The sequence below is a fragment of the Erigeron canadensis genome, chromosome 7 (genome assembly GCF_010389155.1).
Source record: "Erigeron canadensis isolate Cc75 chromosome 7, C_canadensis_v1, whole genome shotgun sequence".
NCBI lineage: Eukaryota > Viridiplantae > Streptophyta > Magnoliopsida > Asterales > Asteraceae > Erigeron > Erigeron canadensis.
Genome location: NC_057767.1, coordinates 38,271,861 through 38,292,687, shown reverse-complemented (window position 1 = coordinate 38,292,687; position 20,827 = coordinate 38,271,861). Strand labels below are relative to the sequence as shown.

The 20,827-nt window shown below is 33.6% G+C and overlaps 2 protein-coding genes and 2 pseudogenes across 2 annotated transcripts; all 4 read right to left on the bottom strand.

Moving 5' to 3' along the window:
- Positions 1 to 465: 465 nt before the first annotated feature.
- Positions 466 to 2,626, bottom strand: LOC122606754 (probable WRKY transcription factor 33). Its single transcript, XM_043779612.1, has 4 exons — positions 2,348 to 2,626; positions 2,030 to 2,158; positions 1,193 to 1,686; positions 466 to 1,055 (listed from the first exon to the last, which is right to left on the bottom strand). Exons 1-4 carry the CDS (start codon positions 2,552 to 2,554, stop codon positions 473 to 475), a joined length of 1,413 nt encoding a protein of 470 aa, XP_043635547.1. The 5' UTR covers positions 2,555 to 2,626; the 3' UTR covers positions 466 to 472.
- Positions 2,627 to 4,024: 1,398 nt separating this feature from the next.
- On the bottom strand, positions 4,025 to 11,585 carry LOC122606755 (annotated as a pseudogene).
- Positions 9,756 to 10,330, bottom strand: LOC122606759 (heat shock 70 kDa protein-like). Its single transcript, XM_043779615.1, has one exon. The coding sequence runs from the start codon at positions 10,287 to 10,289 to the stop codon at positions 9,807 to 9,809; it is 483 nt and encodes a 160-aa protein (XP_043635550.1). The 5' UTR covers positions 10,290 to 10,330; the 3' UTR covers positions 9,756 to 9,806.
- A 3,767-nt stretch (positions 11,586 to 15,352) lies between the features above and the next one.
- On the bottom strand, positions 15,353 to 17,546 carry LOC122609496 (annotated as a pseudogene).
- Positions 17,547 to 20,827: the final 3,281 nt, after the last annotated feature.

Genomic DNA, 20,827 nt, shown 5'->3' with positions numbered 1-20,827 from the left:
TATGAAGTTAATTATTAACGTTTCATATTTAATTTTTATGTTTATTTGATGGGATTTTATAACATGTACACACAAGGCGAACATCAAATGAATTAATTTTTTTTATAATATATAATAGAAAATATATTTAAAACTTATTAATTAAGCGTGGAATTTACTAATTTAAGATAAAGATTTTTATCCTGGGTTGGTACGGGGTGGTTCGGGTTTCGTATACTGTTACAAAATAAATAAATAAAGATATTTAATATTACGTTTTGGATCCCGTCTCTAACGACGCTTAAGATTGTATTTAGCTTGATTAAAATATAGAGTTCTTATGAAAATTCCAAGTTGTTAACCATCGGATCATGTTGGAGGTGGTTCGTTTAGCATTTCATATGACCTTTCTTTTATATCCAGAAAGAATTTTTCAATCAAAATCTCAATTTTTTACAAAGTAAATTACTCAAGATATACACGTCTTCATAGTTTAGTCTAGATATGAATTGAAAAAAAAGTCATTTTCTGTTTCTTTCTTAGTTGTTAATAAGAATTCCTCATTCTTCCAATCCAAATTCTGGTTCGAAATTTCCATAAAACCATCATGTTTAGATTGCTCAAACGTTTCAATACTATGAGTCCTTTGGCCATCGACATTAGTCGACATTCCTTTCATTTGAATGTTGTTCGAGTAGTTTGGCAAATTCATGGATCCGTAATTGTTGCTAGTCATCGTGGTGTTAAACGTAGATGGCTGGTTTTTGGTGTAAATTATACCGCCCCGTGGTATAGGAATACCATGGTTGTGTTTGCCTTCGTAGGTTGTAATCACAGCGTGTAAGTCATGTGAGGCTCGTTCCACAAGTTTTCGGACAGGACACCCTATGTTCGTGCATTTATAGTAGCTCCTTGGATTCGGATTCCCTTTAACTACTTTTTGCCCGTATTTCCTCCATTTATATCCATCATCAAGAACATCAATCTCGCTTTTTGTCTCAATAACTACCCTCGGTTCATGATTACTTTTACTCCCAAGGGACGACATTGCTTCATTCTCGGCCTCATCTGTTTTACTGCGGCAACATAGAAGTAACAATGTCATAATTCGACTCATTTTCTTTTATATATATACTTGCAAGTCTTTTGATCATATTTTTATTGGTTGTCTAATAAGGAAAATGATATAAGTATAAAAGAAAGAAAACCGTACCATTTCTTAGCCTTGGGTTCGTATTCACATTCGTTGCCTGATTTGCCAAAGGAAGAGTCTTGATCACACTCGTCCTGCCCAAAGGAAGCTGCAGAACTATTTGTCTCAACTGGATAGTCCAATAACGTGTCTAACGAAGATTTCCTCATGTTTTGGGGCATTGGGTGATTATGTTTTCCTTTGTAAATAATCTCGGTGACATATCCATTAAAATCCTTCTCGACTTTCTTCTTCGTTGGGCAATTAGGATAACTACATTTATAGTAACTTCGAGGTTTCTTGCTTCCTTTGACTTGTTTTTGACCATATTTTCTCCAGTTATACCCATCTTTGAATTTACCTTGTTCCTTGTTAACTTGAATTGGGTCAAAATTGCCATAGTTTTGAGGAGGTACCAATTCTGGTTCCATTTTGCTGATTTCCCTTGAGAAATCAATTTCTCTGGATCGACTTTCGACATTCCAATGCAGAACTTCACTTTGCATAGATTCTTCCTGTTCCAAACAAACAGCACAATAGATTTCAACACTCTATGCTAGATTTCACTAGCGAGAAAAATAGATACTTTGACAAGAGAGTCAAAGGATTTAAAAGTCAAAATATCCAAACTTTTGACAAGTCTCTTACTATTTCTTAGCAAATAGTAATAATGTATGTATCAATAAATTCTGCTTGAAAGTTTTAGCCTTCCTAAAACTATATTTTAGCATTTGACTTGTCCTAAACGTTTCATCCTTCTTTTTTAAATTATATCTTTCCTTATACTATACGTTCTTATCCAAATCCATGACCCGATTAATAACATAAAATTTCAAAAACAATGGAGAAATTGCATACCATCTTGATTCCAGAGATAGAAGAAGTACTCATAGGCCTTGTTTGAGACTGGAATATGAAATCCGATATATTTGTATCTTCCATCTTGAAATATTCTAAACCATAATAACTCCCTGGAGGTGACATAATCTATACAACAAACCAAAACAAAAACACTTTTCAAAATCATATACAACATATATAAGAAAACATCCATTAAAGTCTAAGGTTATGTTTGCCTGGGCATCATGCATCACGTCGAAAAAAAAAAGAAAACAACCATTAACAAAAGTAATCACATTAAAGACTAGTTACTATTTTTGGAAACACAGAACTTACATTAGAATTGCCTGGGAGTATTGAAGTAGAATCCTGTAACTGTTTTGGACTTTCAATATCATTATTGAAATAATTAAACAAACCCCAATTCAGTTCTTCATGTTTGTTGTCATTTGAATCAATGTTACTATAAGAATTATCAAAAGAATGTCCATGGCTTTGGGATATTGAAGTAGAATTGTTGAATCTTCCACCTGAATAATCCATGATGGCAATTCTTGCTATTTCTAGAAAGTCAAACAGTTGTCAAAGATTTAGAAAGACAAAGATTCTAAAAACTTAAAAAGCTATGTAGATTGTGTTTTTTTTTTGGATTTGGAAGATTATGGATTATGTACTTATAAATGATTCGAGTTTGGAGTTTTGTTGGCTTCTGGGAAAGCAAGATTTTGTGTTGACTTTCTTGTATGTGTAACTAGAACAAGAAATTTGACCTTGACAATTTCTTTAGTCAAACTTGGACTTGGTTGATTAACCAGAAATAGGCAAGTTGATGAAATAACCATGTCTCTAGAGTACAGACCAATTCGTGATCATATGTTTGGTTCACACTTCATATTTTCAAGAACAATGTTTATATTTCAGTGACATTTACTTTTCTCATCCAAATTATATATGTGTGTGTTTTAGTTGGTTATGGGCTAAAAATTTTCGGATTAACTTTAACAATGTAATTAAAATAATACGAGTATCAAATAGTTTTTCCATCATATGGTAGGCTAAAAATTATAAAGTTTTTTAAACAATGTGTGACACAAATTTAAGCATCAACATCTGCTTTTCTAGCTTTTCCAATCTTCATTAAAATTTCTTGATTTTTAAAATATAATTTAATATGATATTTCTTATAAAATATTAATTAGATTTTAGACCAGTGTATGCATGAGAAGAAACTCAAAACAAAAATTTTAAAAATATTATAAATATTGGTAACTTTGTTTTAATCATCTTATGGATTAGATGAGTCATATTGCAGGCTATATTACACGTGAATAAATTGTATATTCAAAGCATTGCAAAGATCGTTATATCTTTATACAGATTAAGTTATTAGATTTTAGCTTCGTGTAGGTTAAAATTATTATGTTAAATGTTTAGAATAGCTTTATGCTATTAGATTTATACTTTTTTTTTTTGTATATGCAGCTAAAGTTTGTTTTGAATGTAAGTAGTGTTTTAAATTTCTTAAATAATCAAAGAATGCATTTTAATTTATTATCTCAATTTTGCGTCGATAAAATAATTCAAACATTTCTCAATAGTCTTAATGACTTGATGCAGTTACCGAATAAGCTCATGTTTTTCAAATTTGCACGAGCAAAGTTCACAGAACATCAATCCTCTAAAGGAAGCTATTAATTCACAAGCAAATCTCAACCTCCCCATTGCTCTTTGGTTACCAGTCAAGTCTGTATTTCATCTGCTCTTAAAATCAGAAACACGTACAATGATCCACCATACGGTTATCAAAAACCTTCACCTCCCAAATGAGTGTTCGCCAGAAACATGCCATTTCACACATCAGAACACCAATTTCCGCGACACAAATGAAATGTTACAAGTAACAAGATATAACACATCAATATTCTGACATACTATTTAATATCCATACACAGGTAGAAAAAGATTCAAAATCCTAAAGCAAAAAGGACACAAAATCCATGAACCATTATTCAACAGAAGTATTAGCTACTAGGGGCATACATATATTATGTGGTATCAAGTGCAAAAGAGGACACAAAATCCATTAAGCAAAAAGTAAAAGTGGAATCAAAAAACAAACAGAAGCTTAAAATCCCAACGTTCCTTAATCATAGTCTGACACCCAAAGTAAGGGCTTACAAGCAAATTCGAGGTGTTCCTTCATGAACTGAAGCTCGGAAAGCGGTGCAGCTTGGTTGTCTTCGAGCCACTTGGTTGTGTTAGCAACGGTACATTCGATTAGCTTCAGGGTATGGGTGTTCACCTTCTTCTTGATATCATCATCTTTGATCTTCTTCTTCATATTGTACAAGCAGTCTTCAAAAGCATTATATGCATCCGCTTTCTTCTTGAATTCTTGGTCCTCAAACTTGTACCTCTGAGCATCATTTACCATCTTCTCAATTTGCTCCTTGGAGAGACGTCCATTGTGGTTGGTAATGGTGAGTTTTTTTGTCTTGCGAGTAGATACTACCTTGGCAGTAACTGTAAGTATACCATTTGCATCTATTTCAAAGCATACCATAACTTTTGAGACTCCCTTGGAGGCTGGTGGTATTCCAGAAATTTTAATATTTCCCAACAAATAGTTATCGCTAGCTCTCGATCTTTCACCTTGATATATATTGAAAAACATGGAAGATTGGTTATCATGGATTGTGACGTATTCGTCGGAATTACTCGTAGGTATTGAGGTGTTACGTGATATCACAACACTCATTCTGTCTCCAACTGTATCCACACCCAGTGATAAAGGAGTTACATCCAAGAGCACCAAGTTTTGAATAGTCTTATCACTGTTACCACTTATGTTTGCAGCCATCACGGCTGCACCATATGCCACAGCTTCATCGGGGTTCACACTCTTGCATAACTCCTTGCCATCAAAAAATTCCTCCAACATATGTTGGATCTTTGGTATCCTTGTGGAACCACCAACAAGAATCACATTGTTTACACGCGATTTCTCCATCTTAGCATCACTTAATCAATGTTCAGCTCTTCAAATTTAGCTCGACTGAATTTCATACAAAAATCAATCCCATCGTGCAAGCAATCTACTTCAATTGAAGTCCGAGTAGTGGATGAAAGAATCCTTTTTGCTTTCTCACAAGCATGTCTCAACCTCCCCAATGCTCTTTGATTCCCTGACAAGTCCTTATTCCACTTCCTCTTAAATTCTTCAACACAATGATCCACCATTCGGTTATCAAAATCCTCACCTCCCAAATGAGTGTCACCAGCAACAGCTTTCACCTCGAAGGAGCCCTTTTCAGCAATGGTCATTATAGAGACGTCAAAGGTTCCACCACCCAAATCAAAGACGAGCACATTAATCTTGCCAATTATATCAGACTTATTGTCCACACCATATGCCATTGCAGCTGCTGTAGGCTCGCTTATTATGCGAATCACGTTTAATCCAGCAATGGCACCAGCATCCTTTGTTGCTTGACGTTGCGAGTCATTAAAGTAAGCAGGGGTTGTTAGCACAGCATTTTTCATAGCTTTCCCAAGGTATGCCTCTGCAGTTTCTTTCATCTTGCCAAGAATCATAGATGAAATTTCTTCTGCCAAAAACTCTTTCTCCTGACCATTGTAGAGGACAACAATCTTTGGGTTGTCTGCGGAGCCGTTTATGACTTTAAAAGGCCAAAGCTTCATGTCTTGTTGGACTTGTGAATCACTGAACTTTCTTCCGATTAGCCTCTTAGCAGCTGTATATTCAGTTTTACTTACAGGAATACCCAGAAATATACAATCCATATGAAAACAAAACTATTAAATTCCTTAAAAAATTGTTAGCCATCAAAATGATACTAATTGAGTCCTTTAAATTAACTTTGTTACACATTTTTAGAAAACCCTAAAGAAAATTACTGTGGTTTAAAATAGGTAAATCCCCCTTCCACATAACTGCAACTATAGACATATCAACAACAGACTACTTGAAACCCTAACATGTTTTTTTTGGTTTTCTGGTCGGTCTGTTATCCCAAATGAACTTCAACCCAACAAAAGCGGATCAACGGGTAAAAAAAAGTTGACAACCCTAACATGATATTTCTTTCTAGAATAATGATAATAAACATAAGTAGCATGCCTAAAAAAACCTAATTGACATTTGAAAGAACCAAAAGATAAGAATCGGAAAGAGATTTAGTGGAACGCACATGTCAAATTCTTAAGGTTTTTTTTCCAAACATTCAGTCGGTATGCGACATCAGGAAACCTCACCGTAAATGGTGAAGCCTTGCACGTACCTAGACAACGAGATGTTGACCATGGGCCATTACAAGTATTCGGAGGAAAAAAGACCCCAAGACTTGTCATCCCTAAGGATCGAACTCGAGACCTTGGGTAAAACCTGGGATGCCTCTAGACTAGTTGGACTAGTCATCATTGACCATTCTTAAGGTTTTAAGTTGATTTTTAGGCTAATCTTTACGAGGATTTATCGATTTCCTATTTTCTATTCATATCTGCAAAAACAATTTCTATTCTTTTTCAAATTATCTATTTAATATACAAATCAGCGGGGTCGAATATTGCATCCTGCCCTGAACACAATAAGCAACACTCAATATAAACGACCCAAGCACCTTGTACTAAAGTCAAAATATGATAAATGAAAAAAAGCAACTTACAATAAAACAATATAAAATATTAAAAAATGATTATATAGGTACTACTGACCAAAAATAGTGTTACAAGGGTCGGTTGCTAGTTTATTCTTGGCGCCATCGCCGATGAGACGTTCCGAGTCATCAAGGAAAGCAACACAAGATGGCGTGGTTCGGTTGCCTTGATCGCTGGCTATGATTTCAACACGCCCATTCTTCCATACAGCAACACATGAATACGTTGTTCCTAAATCAATGCCGATCGCTGTCTCCTCGAAATGTTTTACGTTGTTCATTTCTTTCGAAAAATTCAAAATGGAGTAATTTTGTTTGGTTTTGTGTTTCGGGATAACTGTGTAGTGTGTACCCTGACTTTTATTTGACGAAGTAATTAGATGAAAATCATATGCATGTTGACGTTCCAGTTCCCAATGTGGTGTTTTGAGAAAAAACTTTTCTTTTTGGACAAACCTACCCCGGTCAACCAGTCAAACCTTAGCCCAGCCCATATCAAAATCCAGTGCAATTTTATGCATCCATTGGATATCCAAAAGTATCCAAAAAGTCTATTTTTATTTTCATTTTGCATTTCAATACCTTTCATGTATTCTCACGAAACACATATTATATAATTGTATTTTTTAACATCATAACTCACAATTCAAAAACTTACACATATTCGATATTTCTATGTAATTGTAAATAGATACTAGTGATCTTTATGTATAATTTACATTGATTTAGTATATGAATTTGTAACAGTATAATATAAGTTTTTTTAGATATTCGTAACCAACTATTAGTATAAAGATGTTTATATACATTATATATTTTTTTTATTAATTTAATAATAATTATCTTTTTTCAAACGAGATTGTTTACTATATTATGTTTATTTTTTTTGAAAAGTAATTATTATATTATATTAAAAAAATATATATCATAATTTTTTTTTTATGATTTATAAATATTTTTGTTTCATTAGTCATGCTTTAACATATTTGACGTATATTATATTTATAAATCATAAATATATATCAATATTTATCAATATTTTGCAGAAAACGTCCCTCCATCGGTGTAAAATGACAAGAAGGTCCTCACGTTTGGGGCACATGCAGCCTGTTAACGGCAAAAAAGTAATTGCATTAAGAAAAATGACGTAATTCGCTAATAATTCTTGTGATAGAGATGAAAAAACACTAGACAATTGACCACTTTAACACCCAATCTAGACCACTTTAACACCCAATCTAGACAATTGACAACCCCTTTTTTCAATTTCTTTTAAAATCAAAGAATGTATATGTATTTGATATCTCAATTTTGAGTTGATAACATAATTCAAACATCTCACAAGAATCTTGATGCAACCGAATAACCTCATGTTCAGCTATCTTTCAAATTTACACGAGCAAAGTTCATAGAAAAATCAATCCTCTAATGCAGGTCATATAATTCGCAAACGAACTTCAACCTCCCCATCGCGATGTATTCCATCTCCTCTTGACTTCTAAAACACAAACAGGCGTACATTGATCCACCATACATACAGCATACGGTTATCAAAATCTTCTCCTCCCAAATGAGTAATGTTCACCGGAAACATGCCATTTCACGCATCAGAACACCAATTTCACTGACACAAATGGAATGTTACAACTAAAAAGATGTATGCACCAGAGGACCTTCAATTTACACAATCTAATAGAAATGGTACGTTTCTAAATAATTTATGCAAGGTAACACATTAATATTCTGAAATATTTAATATCCATACATATGAAACTTAACACAGATAGAAAGGTAGAAAAAGATACAAAATCCCTTGAGTGAAAAGAACACAAAATCCATTAAGTGAAAAGGACACAAAATTCATTACCATCATTCAACAGAAGTATTAGCTTCTAGGGGCATACATATAGTATGAGAGATCAAGTGCAAAAGAGGAGACACAATCCATTAAGCAAAAACATAAGTGGAAACAAAAGATAAACAGAAGCTTAAAATCCCAACGTTTCTTGAACATAATCTGAGACCTAAAATAGGGGCTTGCAAACAGATTCTAGGTGTACCTTCATGAGCTGAAGCTCGGAAAGCAGTGCACCTTGGTTGTCTTCGAGCCACTTGGTAGTGTAAGCAATGGTACTCTCGATTAGCTTTAGGGTATTGGTGTTAACCTTCTTCTTGATATTATCATCTTTCATCTTATTCTTCATGTTGTACAAGCAGTCTTCAAAAGCATTATATGCATCCGCTTTCTTCTTGAATTCTTGGTCCTCAAACTTGTACCTCTGAGCGTCATTTACCATCTTCTCAATCTGCTCCTTGGAGAGACGTCCATTGTGGTTGGTAATGGTGAGTTTTTTTGTCTTGCCAGTAGATACTACCCTCTCAGTAACTGTAAGTATACCATTTGCATCTATTTCAAAGCATACCATAACTTTTGCGGCTCCCTTCGGGGCACGTGGTATTCCAGAAATTTCTATCCTTCCCAACAAATAGTTATCACTACCTCTGGCTCTTTCACCTTGATATATATTAAAAAACATGGTAGATTGGTTATCACGGATTGTGAAGTATTGTTTGGAATTAGTTGTAGGTATTGAGGTGTTACGTGGTATCACAACACTCATTATGTCTCCAACTATATCCACACCCAGTGACAAAGGAGTTACATCCAAGAGCACCAAGTCTTGAACCGTTTTATCACTGATACTACTTAAGTTTGCAGCCATCACGGCTGCACCATACGCCACAGCTTCATCAGGGTTCACACTCTTGCACAACTCCTTGCCATCAAAATACTCCTGCAGCATATGTTGGACCTTCGGTATCCTTGTGGAGCCACCAACAAGAACAACCTGGTTTATACATGATTTCGCCATCTTAGCATCACTTAAACATGTCTGCACAGTCTCAATGCACTTGGTGAAAAAATCAATGTTCAGCTCTTCAAATTTAGCTCGAGTGAATTTCATACAAAAATCAATCCCATCGTGCAAGGAATCTACTTCGATTGAAGTCTGAGTAGTGGATGAAAGCATCCTTTTGGCTTTCTCACAAACACATCTCAACCTCCCCAATGCTTTTTTATTCACTGTCAAGTCATTATTATACTTCCTCTTAAATTCTCAAACACAATGAGCCACCATACGGTTATCAAAGTCCTCCCCTCCCAAATGAGTGTCACCGGCAACAGCTTTCACCTCAAAAGTGCCATTTTTAGCAATGGTCAATATAGAGACATCAAAGGTTCCGCCACCCAAATCAAAGACAAGCACATTTATCTTGCCAACAATATCTAACTTACTGTCCACACCATATGCCATTGCAGCTGCTGTAGGCTCGTTTATTATGCGAATGACGTTTAATCCAGCAATGGCACCAGCATCCTTTGTTGCTTGACGTTGTGAGTCATTAAAGTAAGCCGGGGCTGTCACCACAGCATTTTTCACGGCTTTCCCAAGGTATGTCTCTGCAGTTTCTTTCATCTTGCCAAGAACCATTGATGAAATTTCTTCTGCCACAAATTCCTTTTCATGGCCTTTGTAGGTGACAACAATCTTTGGGTTGTCTGCAGGCCCGTTTATGACTCTAAAAGGCCACAGCTTCATGTCTTCTTGGACTTGAGAATCACTGAATTTTCTTCCAATCAGCCTCTTAGCATCTGTAAATCAATTTTAATATAAGCAATAGTCAGGAAAACTAACAGTCCATATGAAAACAGAATTATTAATATCTGTGAAAAAAAATATTGTTTGTCACCAAACTGATACTAATTGATTCCTTAAATGAGTTTTATTGCAGATTTTTAAGAAATTCTAATAAAATTTACTATGGTTTGAAGAAGGTAAATCCCTTCCACATAACTGCAACTATAGAAACTTCAATAACAGCTACTTGAAACAACTGAACATAGATTGACTTAAAGTCTCCGACATGTAAACTTTGGCCGTGAGATTCTTTTGAGTACAAGACCATTGATTAAAGATGTTTCTTGCTGCGCGCTTTATTTAGAAACTGTTATGTACGTGCCATGATATCAAAAATCAAGTTGGAAAAGTCAACCCTGAACTGGTAGGTCAGACATGTTGATTTCCGTTTAAACATGTAAAATTGGTTGGTGGGTCAAATTACTATAAGATAAAGGGCTAGCTAATTAATTGGAAATTACTCCAACTTGGGTTAAACGCCTGTACAAAACACTATAAGAGGTAAGGTGTGTGTATATCAGTTTGTTGAGTTTTGGGAACTCAATACAGATTTTTGACCCAAACCAGAGTACTTTCTAATAATTAGCTCTATGTTAAAATAAGAGACTCTTTTGCAACGACTTTAGTCAATTACTTAAACGACAAAATCAATTAGTTTTTGACGTTAATAGTCAAAAAAACCTTCAAGGGCCACATATGTGTTTTCCTTTTAATAGATAACCGGATATAGAATACACGACCTAATGTTCTCTTCTTTTTCTGATAATCTAAAAGTTAATCGGGTCACGGGTTGGATCGAATATTGCAATTTACACTAAACATAATGAATACTCCGTAAGCAACATTCAATATAAAATCCATCTTCTGCGCGCAGTTCTACTAATTAGTACAAATAAAATAAGCAACATGCAATAAAAGTATATTAAAAAAATTATGTATATATATATTTACTGACCAAATATAGTATTAGCAGGGTTCATAGCGAGATGGTTCTTGGCGCCATCGCCGATGAGACGTTCATCGTCATGAAAAGCAACACAAGATGGCGTGGTTCGGTTGCCTTGATCATTGGCTATGATTTCAACACGACCATTCTTCCACACACCAACACATGAGTATGTCGTTCCGAGGTCAATGCCGATCGCTACCTCCTCCTCGTTTTGTTTTCTTCTTTTAGTTGAACGGATGTCAATTTGTTTTCCGTGGTCCATTACTTAAAAAAATTCAAAGTGGAGTAATTTACTGGGTTTTTGTGTTTAGGGTTACTTATATACCATGGACTTTTATTTGATTAAATATATAAAAAGAAAGTTATTAGATGGAAATCCTAAAGTATCGTTTCTTTCGTCATAAGAGGTTTATTGGCATCTCTCACACAATCGATTCTAAAATTCAACAATGAATTTATTTTCTTATGATATATATACTCGTATATTATTTAGAGGTATCTGCAAGATCGGTCCTTGTGGTTTGCTCATTTTAGCAATAAAGGTTCTTTTTCAAGTATCGTTACAATAAGGGACTTTATTTTTGAGAAACTTTTGCAAGATTGTCCCCTTTTAACAGATGTGTTAATGTGCATGGGCAATATCGTCATTTCATACAACACATAAGTGACCATCATTGCTAGTGAACTCGGAAAGGGACCCTCGTTAAAATGAAAAAAATTATAGGGACCAATCTTGCGAGTAACACATTGAAATCTTTTTTTTATTTAACTCAAAAGATTGCAACATACAGTTGTTAGTGCATCAGGTGCTTAATTAGTAAATTTATGTATATTTTAAAATTTTGATGATATAGATGTACCTTGTATAATTTCTTTTTATTGAAAACTATGTTAATAGTTATATTTGCATTAAGTATTTAGTAAGATTCATTCTTTTATAGAAAAACAAAAAAATGTACTTTAATGATAGATTAAAAAAAAATGTAAATTAATAAAGCTTATGTACAACTATTTTAATAATATAACTTTTTTTTCATGGGTCCATATTTTTTAATTTGTAATTTTAACTATGATAAATGCAAAATTAAATTTAAGGGTTAATTTAGTTTTTTTTTAATTGGTTAATCAATAGTTAAGTTAGTAGTTTTTTAGTACATATAAAGAAAAGATAAGGATAAAAGATGATATATATTATCAAGATTTAATCGCAAGATTGGTCCATGTTGTTTGTTCATTTTAGCAATGGGGGTCCCTTTTTGAATTATGCTAATGGGGGGGTCCCTTCCCTTCTATGTTGTGTGAAATACGGTATTGCCCTTGTACGTGATGGTCACGTGCAAACTTAACGACACCCACTAACAATCCTGTTAAAGAGGACTATTTTTGTAAAATAATCTCAAAATAGAGACCCCATTGCAACGATTCTCGAAAAGGGACGCCAATGCTAAATGAACAAACCACATCTCTCTCTCTATATATAATTCTCTATCTCTAAGTGCATACGTGTCATGTCTCTGGTATCGCCACATCATTTTTTTTTCCTACATGGTGTTCTCACGTCGTTTGTCTCCTAAATATTGACACATAAGTTGACACCTATACTTTAGAACTTAAACTAAAATTAATTTAATTTAAATTAAATACAAGACATAACTAAAAAACTTTATACATGGCTCGAACCCGCGACCTATGTGGATGGTGTAAAACAGTTGCGCCACTTAGTCTACAAACCAATTTTTATCTGTTGTTCAAAACGAAAATCTAAATATGATCACATCACCTTCCAAATAAAAACTAAATGCCACAAGTGGGTTTCAAACCCATGAGTCCATGACGTGCGTACCAAAAGAATAATTCCCGCCACCACAAATTAGTTTGTATTTTTACCACCATCTTTTAATTTGATATATGGCTCATGAGCTAGATGCTTTTATGTCCATCTTTTTACCTTTTTAAGTTAATAAATAAATGGCTTCATGTTTTATATTTTAGTTTCTTTCTTTAATTATTTATTTTATGAACGACATGTCATTAAAAGTTAAACTTAATAAATGTCTCTTATGATAAATCTACCAGATTTTAAACTCGTGTTGAATACACAATATTTACGATATTATTAATTTTAGATGTTAATTTATAGTGGTTTAAAAATTAATTTACTATTTTTATTAGAAAAAATGAATCTATATATTAAAATTTTTTTTTTTTTTTATGTTGACATATGTTTTTAATATATCTTAATTACTTTTTTATCTTATAATTCAATTTCACAATTTGTTTCAATTAATTTTTTTATATTTTTTCAATGAATTATTATTAGTATATGGCCAGTGATTATTTTGGATGATAGCCGTTGGACTAAAAAGAGAGAAAACAAAACAATTAGAAGGAAGACAATTTTTCTCTTTAATTTTATAAACTTTTTGGGCGGCGAAAAAGAAAAAAAACTTCTTTTAAATAAACAACTTACCTTTTGGCAATAAACATTAACATCCAAGACACAGGCATGCAATATAAGTGTAAGAGTTCGAATCTTGAATGTTTGGTGACAAGAAAAAAAAAAATGAGTAAAGTAACACCAATGCCAATTTTCCATGTATTTTGGGTCTTAATGCAACAACGGTGTATTGGGAGATTGAGATGTAAACAACCAACGTTGGAACTTATGTTAGGAGGCGAATAAGTTTTACACGTTATCACTTGTATTGCGCCTTTTTCATTTTAACATTTTTAGCAAAACATGTTATATAGAGATAAACGTGCAACGCACGAGACTAACTTATGTGGACTAATATTGCAATTAACTCTATTATTTATTGAGGAACCGTAGATACTACTAATAAAGGACGATGGATAAAAGCTTTAACAAAAGATCGAACACAAAATAGATTTTATTGCTATCCAGGATACTAAGGTTGCAGATCGAACGCAAAGAAACTTAAGTCAGCTCATATTGGGGGGTTGATTGTTTCGAATTCGGAGTAGAAAATCCTAGAGGCCTCTTAATTAGGAGGCTTTCTTTGCTGTTGGAACCCATGCATGTGTCTTCAAAAAACCAAGTTGCAGTAGTAGTAGCAGTAGAAGTTACATCCTTTATCACTGGTAAATTGAAAGTTTCCGATCCATGAGATCATGCACATACTTAACAGTCACATGCTAAAAGGGAATTATATATGGTCTGAATTTAAGATAATAAAGAACTACAATCCTTGAATTTGGTTAATGCTTGGAGACTTTGTTGCAGTCAAATCGATAGAAGAAATTAAGGAGAAACTCTAATTTCGACTTCATGTAATTACGTGCCTTTGATTTCATTGAGTTCGTATATACTATACGTGAGTACGTACAGTTTGTAAGGCTGTAAATTCACTTATGAGCATATAATTTAGCAGAATTGACAACATCTTGGAGTGTGATCGATCATTTCATGAATAGTTGGCCCGAGGATTGTTAAGTTGCTTTAAAATTAAGAAGATTGTCAGACCACTCTCCATTGGTTCCAATTCGGCTCTATTACTTTGAAAAGCTTCAACACGTGGTTTAACAAAAAGGATTTTGTGATAGAAAACGAATTAGAAATCTCTGGCTCGTAACAACTAACTTGAGATCTGATACGGGTAATTGCCTTTATTAAAAATTAAATTGATTTTATAAAGATCAGTTAGTTGGATTGTTCAACATACCAACTATTCTAACCAACCTTAATTAATTCAATAGGCCGGAATGCTACGTTTCTATGAACTCCAACTAATTTATGCAAGTTATAGAACACATTAATAAAGGTATAAAAATACAAAATCTCTTGAACGAAAAGAAAAAGACACAAAATCATTACGTGGGATCAAGCGTACATTAAAGGGGATACCGAATCGATCCATTAAGCAAAAAGGACACAAAATCCATAAAAGCAAAAAGTCTAGTGGAATAAAAAAGATAAACAGAATTGAGCTTAATTAAAATCCTAATGTTCCATGACCATAATCTGAGATCTAACGTAGGGGCTTGCAGACAAACTCTAGGTGTCCCTTCTTGACCTGAAGATCAGAAAACGATGCAGCAGGGTATCGGTGTTAACCTTCTTCTTCAAATTATCATCTTTGGTCTTCTTCTTCATATTGTACAAGCAGTCTTCTAGAGCATTATATGCATCCGCTTTCTTCTTGAATTCTTGGTCCTCAAACTGTACCTCTGAGCATCACTTACCGTCTTCTCAATCTGCTCCTTGGAGAGACGTCCATTTGGGTTGGTGATGCTGAGTTTCTCTGTCTTACCAGTAGCTATTACCCCGGCAATAACTGTAAGTATACCATTCACATCTATTTCAAAGCATACCAAAACTGATTGGACTCCTTTGGGGGCAGGTGGTATTCCAGATATTTTGAAACCTCCCAAGGAATAATTATCACTAGATCTGGCTCTTTCACCTTGATATACCATGAAATCTATGGCAGTTTGGTTATCAACAGATGTATAGTAATTTTTGGACTTACTTGTGGGTATTGGAGTGTTACGTGGTATCACAACACTCATTACGCCCCCAATTATTTCTATACCCAGTGACAAAGGAGTTACGTCCAAAAGCACCAAGTTTTGAACAGTCTTATCACTGCTACCACTTAAGTTTGCAGCCATAACGGCTGCACCATATGCAACAGCTTCATCAGGGTTCACACTCTTGCATAACTCTTTTCCATCGAAATATTCCCGCAGCATATGCTGGACCTTTGGTATCCTTGTTGAGCCACCAACAAGAATCACCTTGTTTACATGTGATTTCTCCATCTTAGCATCACTTAAACATGTCTCCACAGTCTGAATGCACTTAGTGAAAGATTCAACGTTGAGCTCTTCAAATTTAGCTCGACTGAATTTCATACAAAAATCAATCCCATCATGCAAGCAATCTACTTCGATTGAAGTCTGAGAAGTGGATGAAAGAATCCTTTTGGCTTTCTCACAAGCACGTCTCAACCTCCCCAATGCTCTCTGATTCGCTGACAAGTCCTTATTCCACTTCCTCTTAAACTCCCTGACACAATGATCCACCATTCGGTTATCAAAATCCTCACCTCCCAAATGAGTGTCACCCGCGACAGCTTTCACCTCAAAAGCACCTTCTTCAGCAACAGTCATTATAGAGACGTCAAAGGTTCCACCACCCAAATCAAAACAAGCACATTCATTTTGCTGATTATATCAGACTTATTGTCTACACCATATGCAATTGCAGCTGCTGTAGGCTCGCTTATTATGCGAATCACGTTTAATCCAGAAATGGCACCGGCATCCTTTGTTGCTTGACGTTGGGAGTCGTTGAAGTAAGCCGGGACAGTCACCACAGCATTTTTTACGACTTTCCCAAGGTATGCCTCTGCAGATTCTTTCATCTTGCCAAGAACCATTGATGAAATTTCTTCTGCCACAAATTCCTTTTCATGGCCTTTGTAAGTGATGACAATCTTTGGTTTGTTTGCAGACCCGTTTATGACCCTAAAAGGCCATAGCTTCATGTCTTCTTGGACTTGAGGATCAGTGAATTTTCTTCCAATCAACCTTTTAGTATCTGTAAAAAAAGAAAAAAATCCAATTTTAATTAATAAAGCAACCGCCAGGAAAAGAAACGGTACGTCCATATGAAAACAAAATTACTAAACTCCCCTCAAAGAAATTGTAGCAACTAGCAACTAACTATTTTGGTGCGTCAACTTGGGTTGACCCGGTAACCCAAACTATTCTATACTACCGTAAGCATTCTAACCAGATTTTTCAGGTTGGCTTGAATCTGACCGAACATAATTAATAATACAAAACATTCAATATAAAGGATCCATCTTCTACTCATTACGATAAATAAAATAACCAACATTCAATGTAAACTATAATATATATATATATATTTATTATAAAAATTGTGATCAGAGGAAAAGCATGTAACTACATAAACAAATTATTAGTTATCCCTTATTAGTATAAATGTACTAACCAAAAATAGTGTTACAAGGGTCGGTTGCTAGTTTATTCTTGGCGCCATCGCCAATGAGACGTTCTGAGTCATCAAGGAAAGCAACACAAGAAGGTGTGGTACGGTTTCCTTGTTCGTTCGGTATGATTTCAACGCGACCATTCTTCCAAACAGCAACACACGAATACGTTGTTCCTAGATCAATGCCGATCGCTACCTCCCCGTCCTTCTGTTTTCCGTCCTCCATTGGTATTACTTTCAAGATGGAGTAATTAATTAGTTGGGTTTTGTGTTTCGTGATTTATGAATCCTGAGTTTTATTGTTTGGTTTCAATAAAGACAAACTCTAGATTAATAAAACTTTGCAATTAATAGAACTCTAGATTTTGTATATATGGATAAACATATCGATATATATCATAACAATCTTTAACTTTTAGAATATATCTTCTTAGTTTATTTAATATACTAATTAACTTACAATATATCTATAATATAACTAAAAGAGGGGGTTGGGATTACACTTGGCACCCCTAATCCACCTCCTTGAGTCTAATCCCCCCTCCTTATTAATCCTCTAATTTTTTTAATATTAATCTAAATTAATTTACACTTTTTTGGTTTTTCATCACCAATTTACACTTTAACCCCAATCTAAAACAATTAATTTACACTTTTTAGTTTCCTATCACCAATTTACACTTTAACCAAATTTAAAATAATTAACTTATATACTTTTTGATTTTCCATCACCAATTTACACTTTAACCTAATTTATATTTAATTATACTTTTATATATATAGTTTACACTTTTAGAATATAAGAAACTGTAAATTTTTTATTTAACTAAAGTTGAAAAAAAAGGGTAAACTGAAATCTTATATGGAGTTAATTTTCGTATGTTTCTTCGTTGGGCGGATAATTTTTGCAGTATTTTAACCGATGGAGTGGCTATTCAGCTAACAAATTTTCAAGTTGATTTCGGTATATCTATTTAATATATTTGAAATCCAATTTTTTAGCTTTAATTAATATATTTTGAGACTACCTGTCCATTGAACGGGCTGACCATTAGTATACTAACATAATATTCCCATATATGATATATGGAGAAAAAAAATATCATCAATATAATTTCCAATTTAAGGCCCACATAATCAACCATTCAAATCATATATATTCCAAAAGTCTCGTATGTCATATATGAAAGAAAGATACCACCAATATGTCAATATTACTATTTCCAATTTAAAATTGTTCATTATATAATCAATCGTCCATGTGTACCCATTTGATTGCAATATAGTACGTATACAAGATTTAGATTCGTGTTCAACACTGGACACGAGGTTTATAATTATCAATATTAGATTTTCATACATTTAAGTCATAAAAGCTTATAATTTTGAAAATATACGGTTCCAAGTTATACTTTGCAAGTTGTAATACCATAATCACAGGTTTGCCACTTTCATTATTAGCTGAGACATATTGATGAAATCGTTTACCGTAGTAATTCCACAAGGCGCATGCTATAATAATTTCTTATAATCATAGAATTTTTTAAAATCAGTTTTACTCATAATGTGATATTATTATGAAAGATAATTAATAATTAAAATATAAGCATACTTGTGATCCTGTAGTTGACATTCAAGTATATGTATTTGATCATGATGCGGGTATATGACACGATTAGGTTTATTTCCAATCATTTGTTCTATGATAATTAGATAACAATTATGATTGTTTTTGATAATAATTAAGACTCTTGATTTGACTGACAATTGTAACTTTAAACATTAATACACAAAGCTAATATATAAATAGGATAAAATATGTACATTTTTTATTGAGAGATTACGTTGAATTTTTTTTGGTTAATTAAAAGATTGTAAATTTAAATTTTTTTTGTCAAATTGATGGTTAAAAACAAGTATAAATTAAATATTCAGAGTTAAAAAGTGTAAATTGTTGATGGAAAACAAAAAGAATGTAAATCGATAAGATTTTTTCTACAAATTAATATAAATACTAATATAATAATATATTTAGATAATGATTATTAGGATTTTTAATTTATAGTTTATCTACATGATGACATAAGCGAGAGTCAATTTAATAAAATCGAACAATTTGATTGGTTAATAAGTCATTAGTTCAACTGTCTTATAGTACATATTAAGATTAAAATTAAGATAAGATGGCTCATAATTAAATTGTGTGATTATTTATGTTTGTTATTTCGATTTTAATTGTTGTGATTTGTTTATGTATTTATTTATTTTTATTGCATTTGATTAGGTATTTTACAAAGGTATTTTGTTATGGAGCCCATTATCATTTTTTTTAAATGTAAATTTCATTCATAAACAACGCCAACTCTCACTGATATGCAGTGGCCAACATTTACAAGTATAAATTACATATGTACATTAAAAAAATCCAATCCTGCCAATTAATTGAGCAAAAGCTCCATCTATTATTGAGCCAAAAGTGACTCGTACTCTTGATCTCATGGATGATCTTCTCGATATTGATGTCTTTATCTTCAAACTTTCTTTCGTTCCTTTTCCTCTAAATGCACCAACATGTCACAAAAACATTCCTTGCTTGCTTCCCTAACCCATATGTTTGTTGATATTAAAGATGTCTCTAATCGAGAAGAAGAAATTAGTAGCCACTTTGCACCAAATGCTAATCCTATAACAAACTTCCACGACCACTTTACAAGAACACAACAAGTGCTCTTCACCAACAATATTACACAAACCACAGTCCAAGCTCCCATAGTAGCAGTTCCTTGCTTTTACAGCTACTAATGTTGGAAGTCAATCCATAGAGGCTCTCCGCATAAAAATATTACACTTCCTAGCAACTCATTTAGACCACTTGAATACAAATCTCTCACCATAGTCAACCCCACTCCCAATAAACTCTTTAACACTTTTGACTGAGAAATCATTGTCCTGATTCCCAGTCCATTTCCATTTATCATTTTGCTGGTTTAAAACGTTCCCTCCATCAATTTTTCAACTCTTCAAGTTCCTCCGTTTCTTTAGTGGTCGAAGGACATCTTGTCTACGAACAGTCTAATCCAAAAACCTTTGTTTTCTGTCTGGACCTATCTCTCACGTTGCATTTTCTTTTCATTTCCATCTTAAATAATCGAGGGAAGCTAACTCTAAGGGGTTGTTCACTTGCCCAAATATCCGACTAGAACCGAATGAGCCTGCCTGATTCACAAACTCCTCTAAAACAACTGTTTAAGGACACACCAGCCACTTTTACCTTGTTTAGACAGCTCACAAATGATTTCCACACACCCGCGACCTCTCGTTTAATGGGAAATGGCTCTCAAAATCTCTTCGTGCCATTATCAATTTAATTGTATGAGTTCCGGCCGTCGGGAGTTTTTTTTTCCTTTCATGTTATTATTAAACCTTTAAACAAAGAGATCTATCTAAGCATTTTTTTTCCCATCATTATCATTTATATTCTGTTCCTAGTCTAATTGTCTTATACTA

Coding starts and splice junctions, on each gene's coding strand:
- LOC122606759 (XM_043779615.1), bottom strand. CDS start 10,289: ATGAAGCTGTGGCCTTTTAGAGTCATAAACGGGCCTGCAGACAACCCA.
- LOC122606754 (XM_043779612.1), bottom strand. CDS start 2,554: ATGGATTATTCAGGTGGAAGATTCAACAATTCTACTTCAATATCCCAA. Junction 1,687..2,029: donor CTATCTCTGGAATCAAGATG/GTATGCAATTTC, acceptor TGTTTGGAACAG/GAAGAATCTATGCAAAGTGA. Junction 1,056..1,192: donor GAACCCAAGGCTAAGAAATG/GTACGGTTTTCT, acceptor ATGTTGCCGCAG/TAAAACAGATGAGGCCGAGA.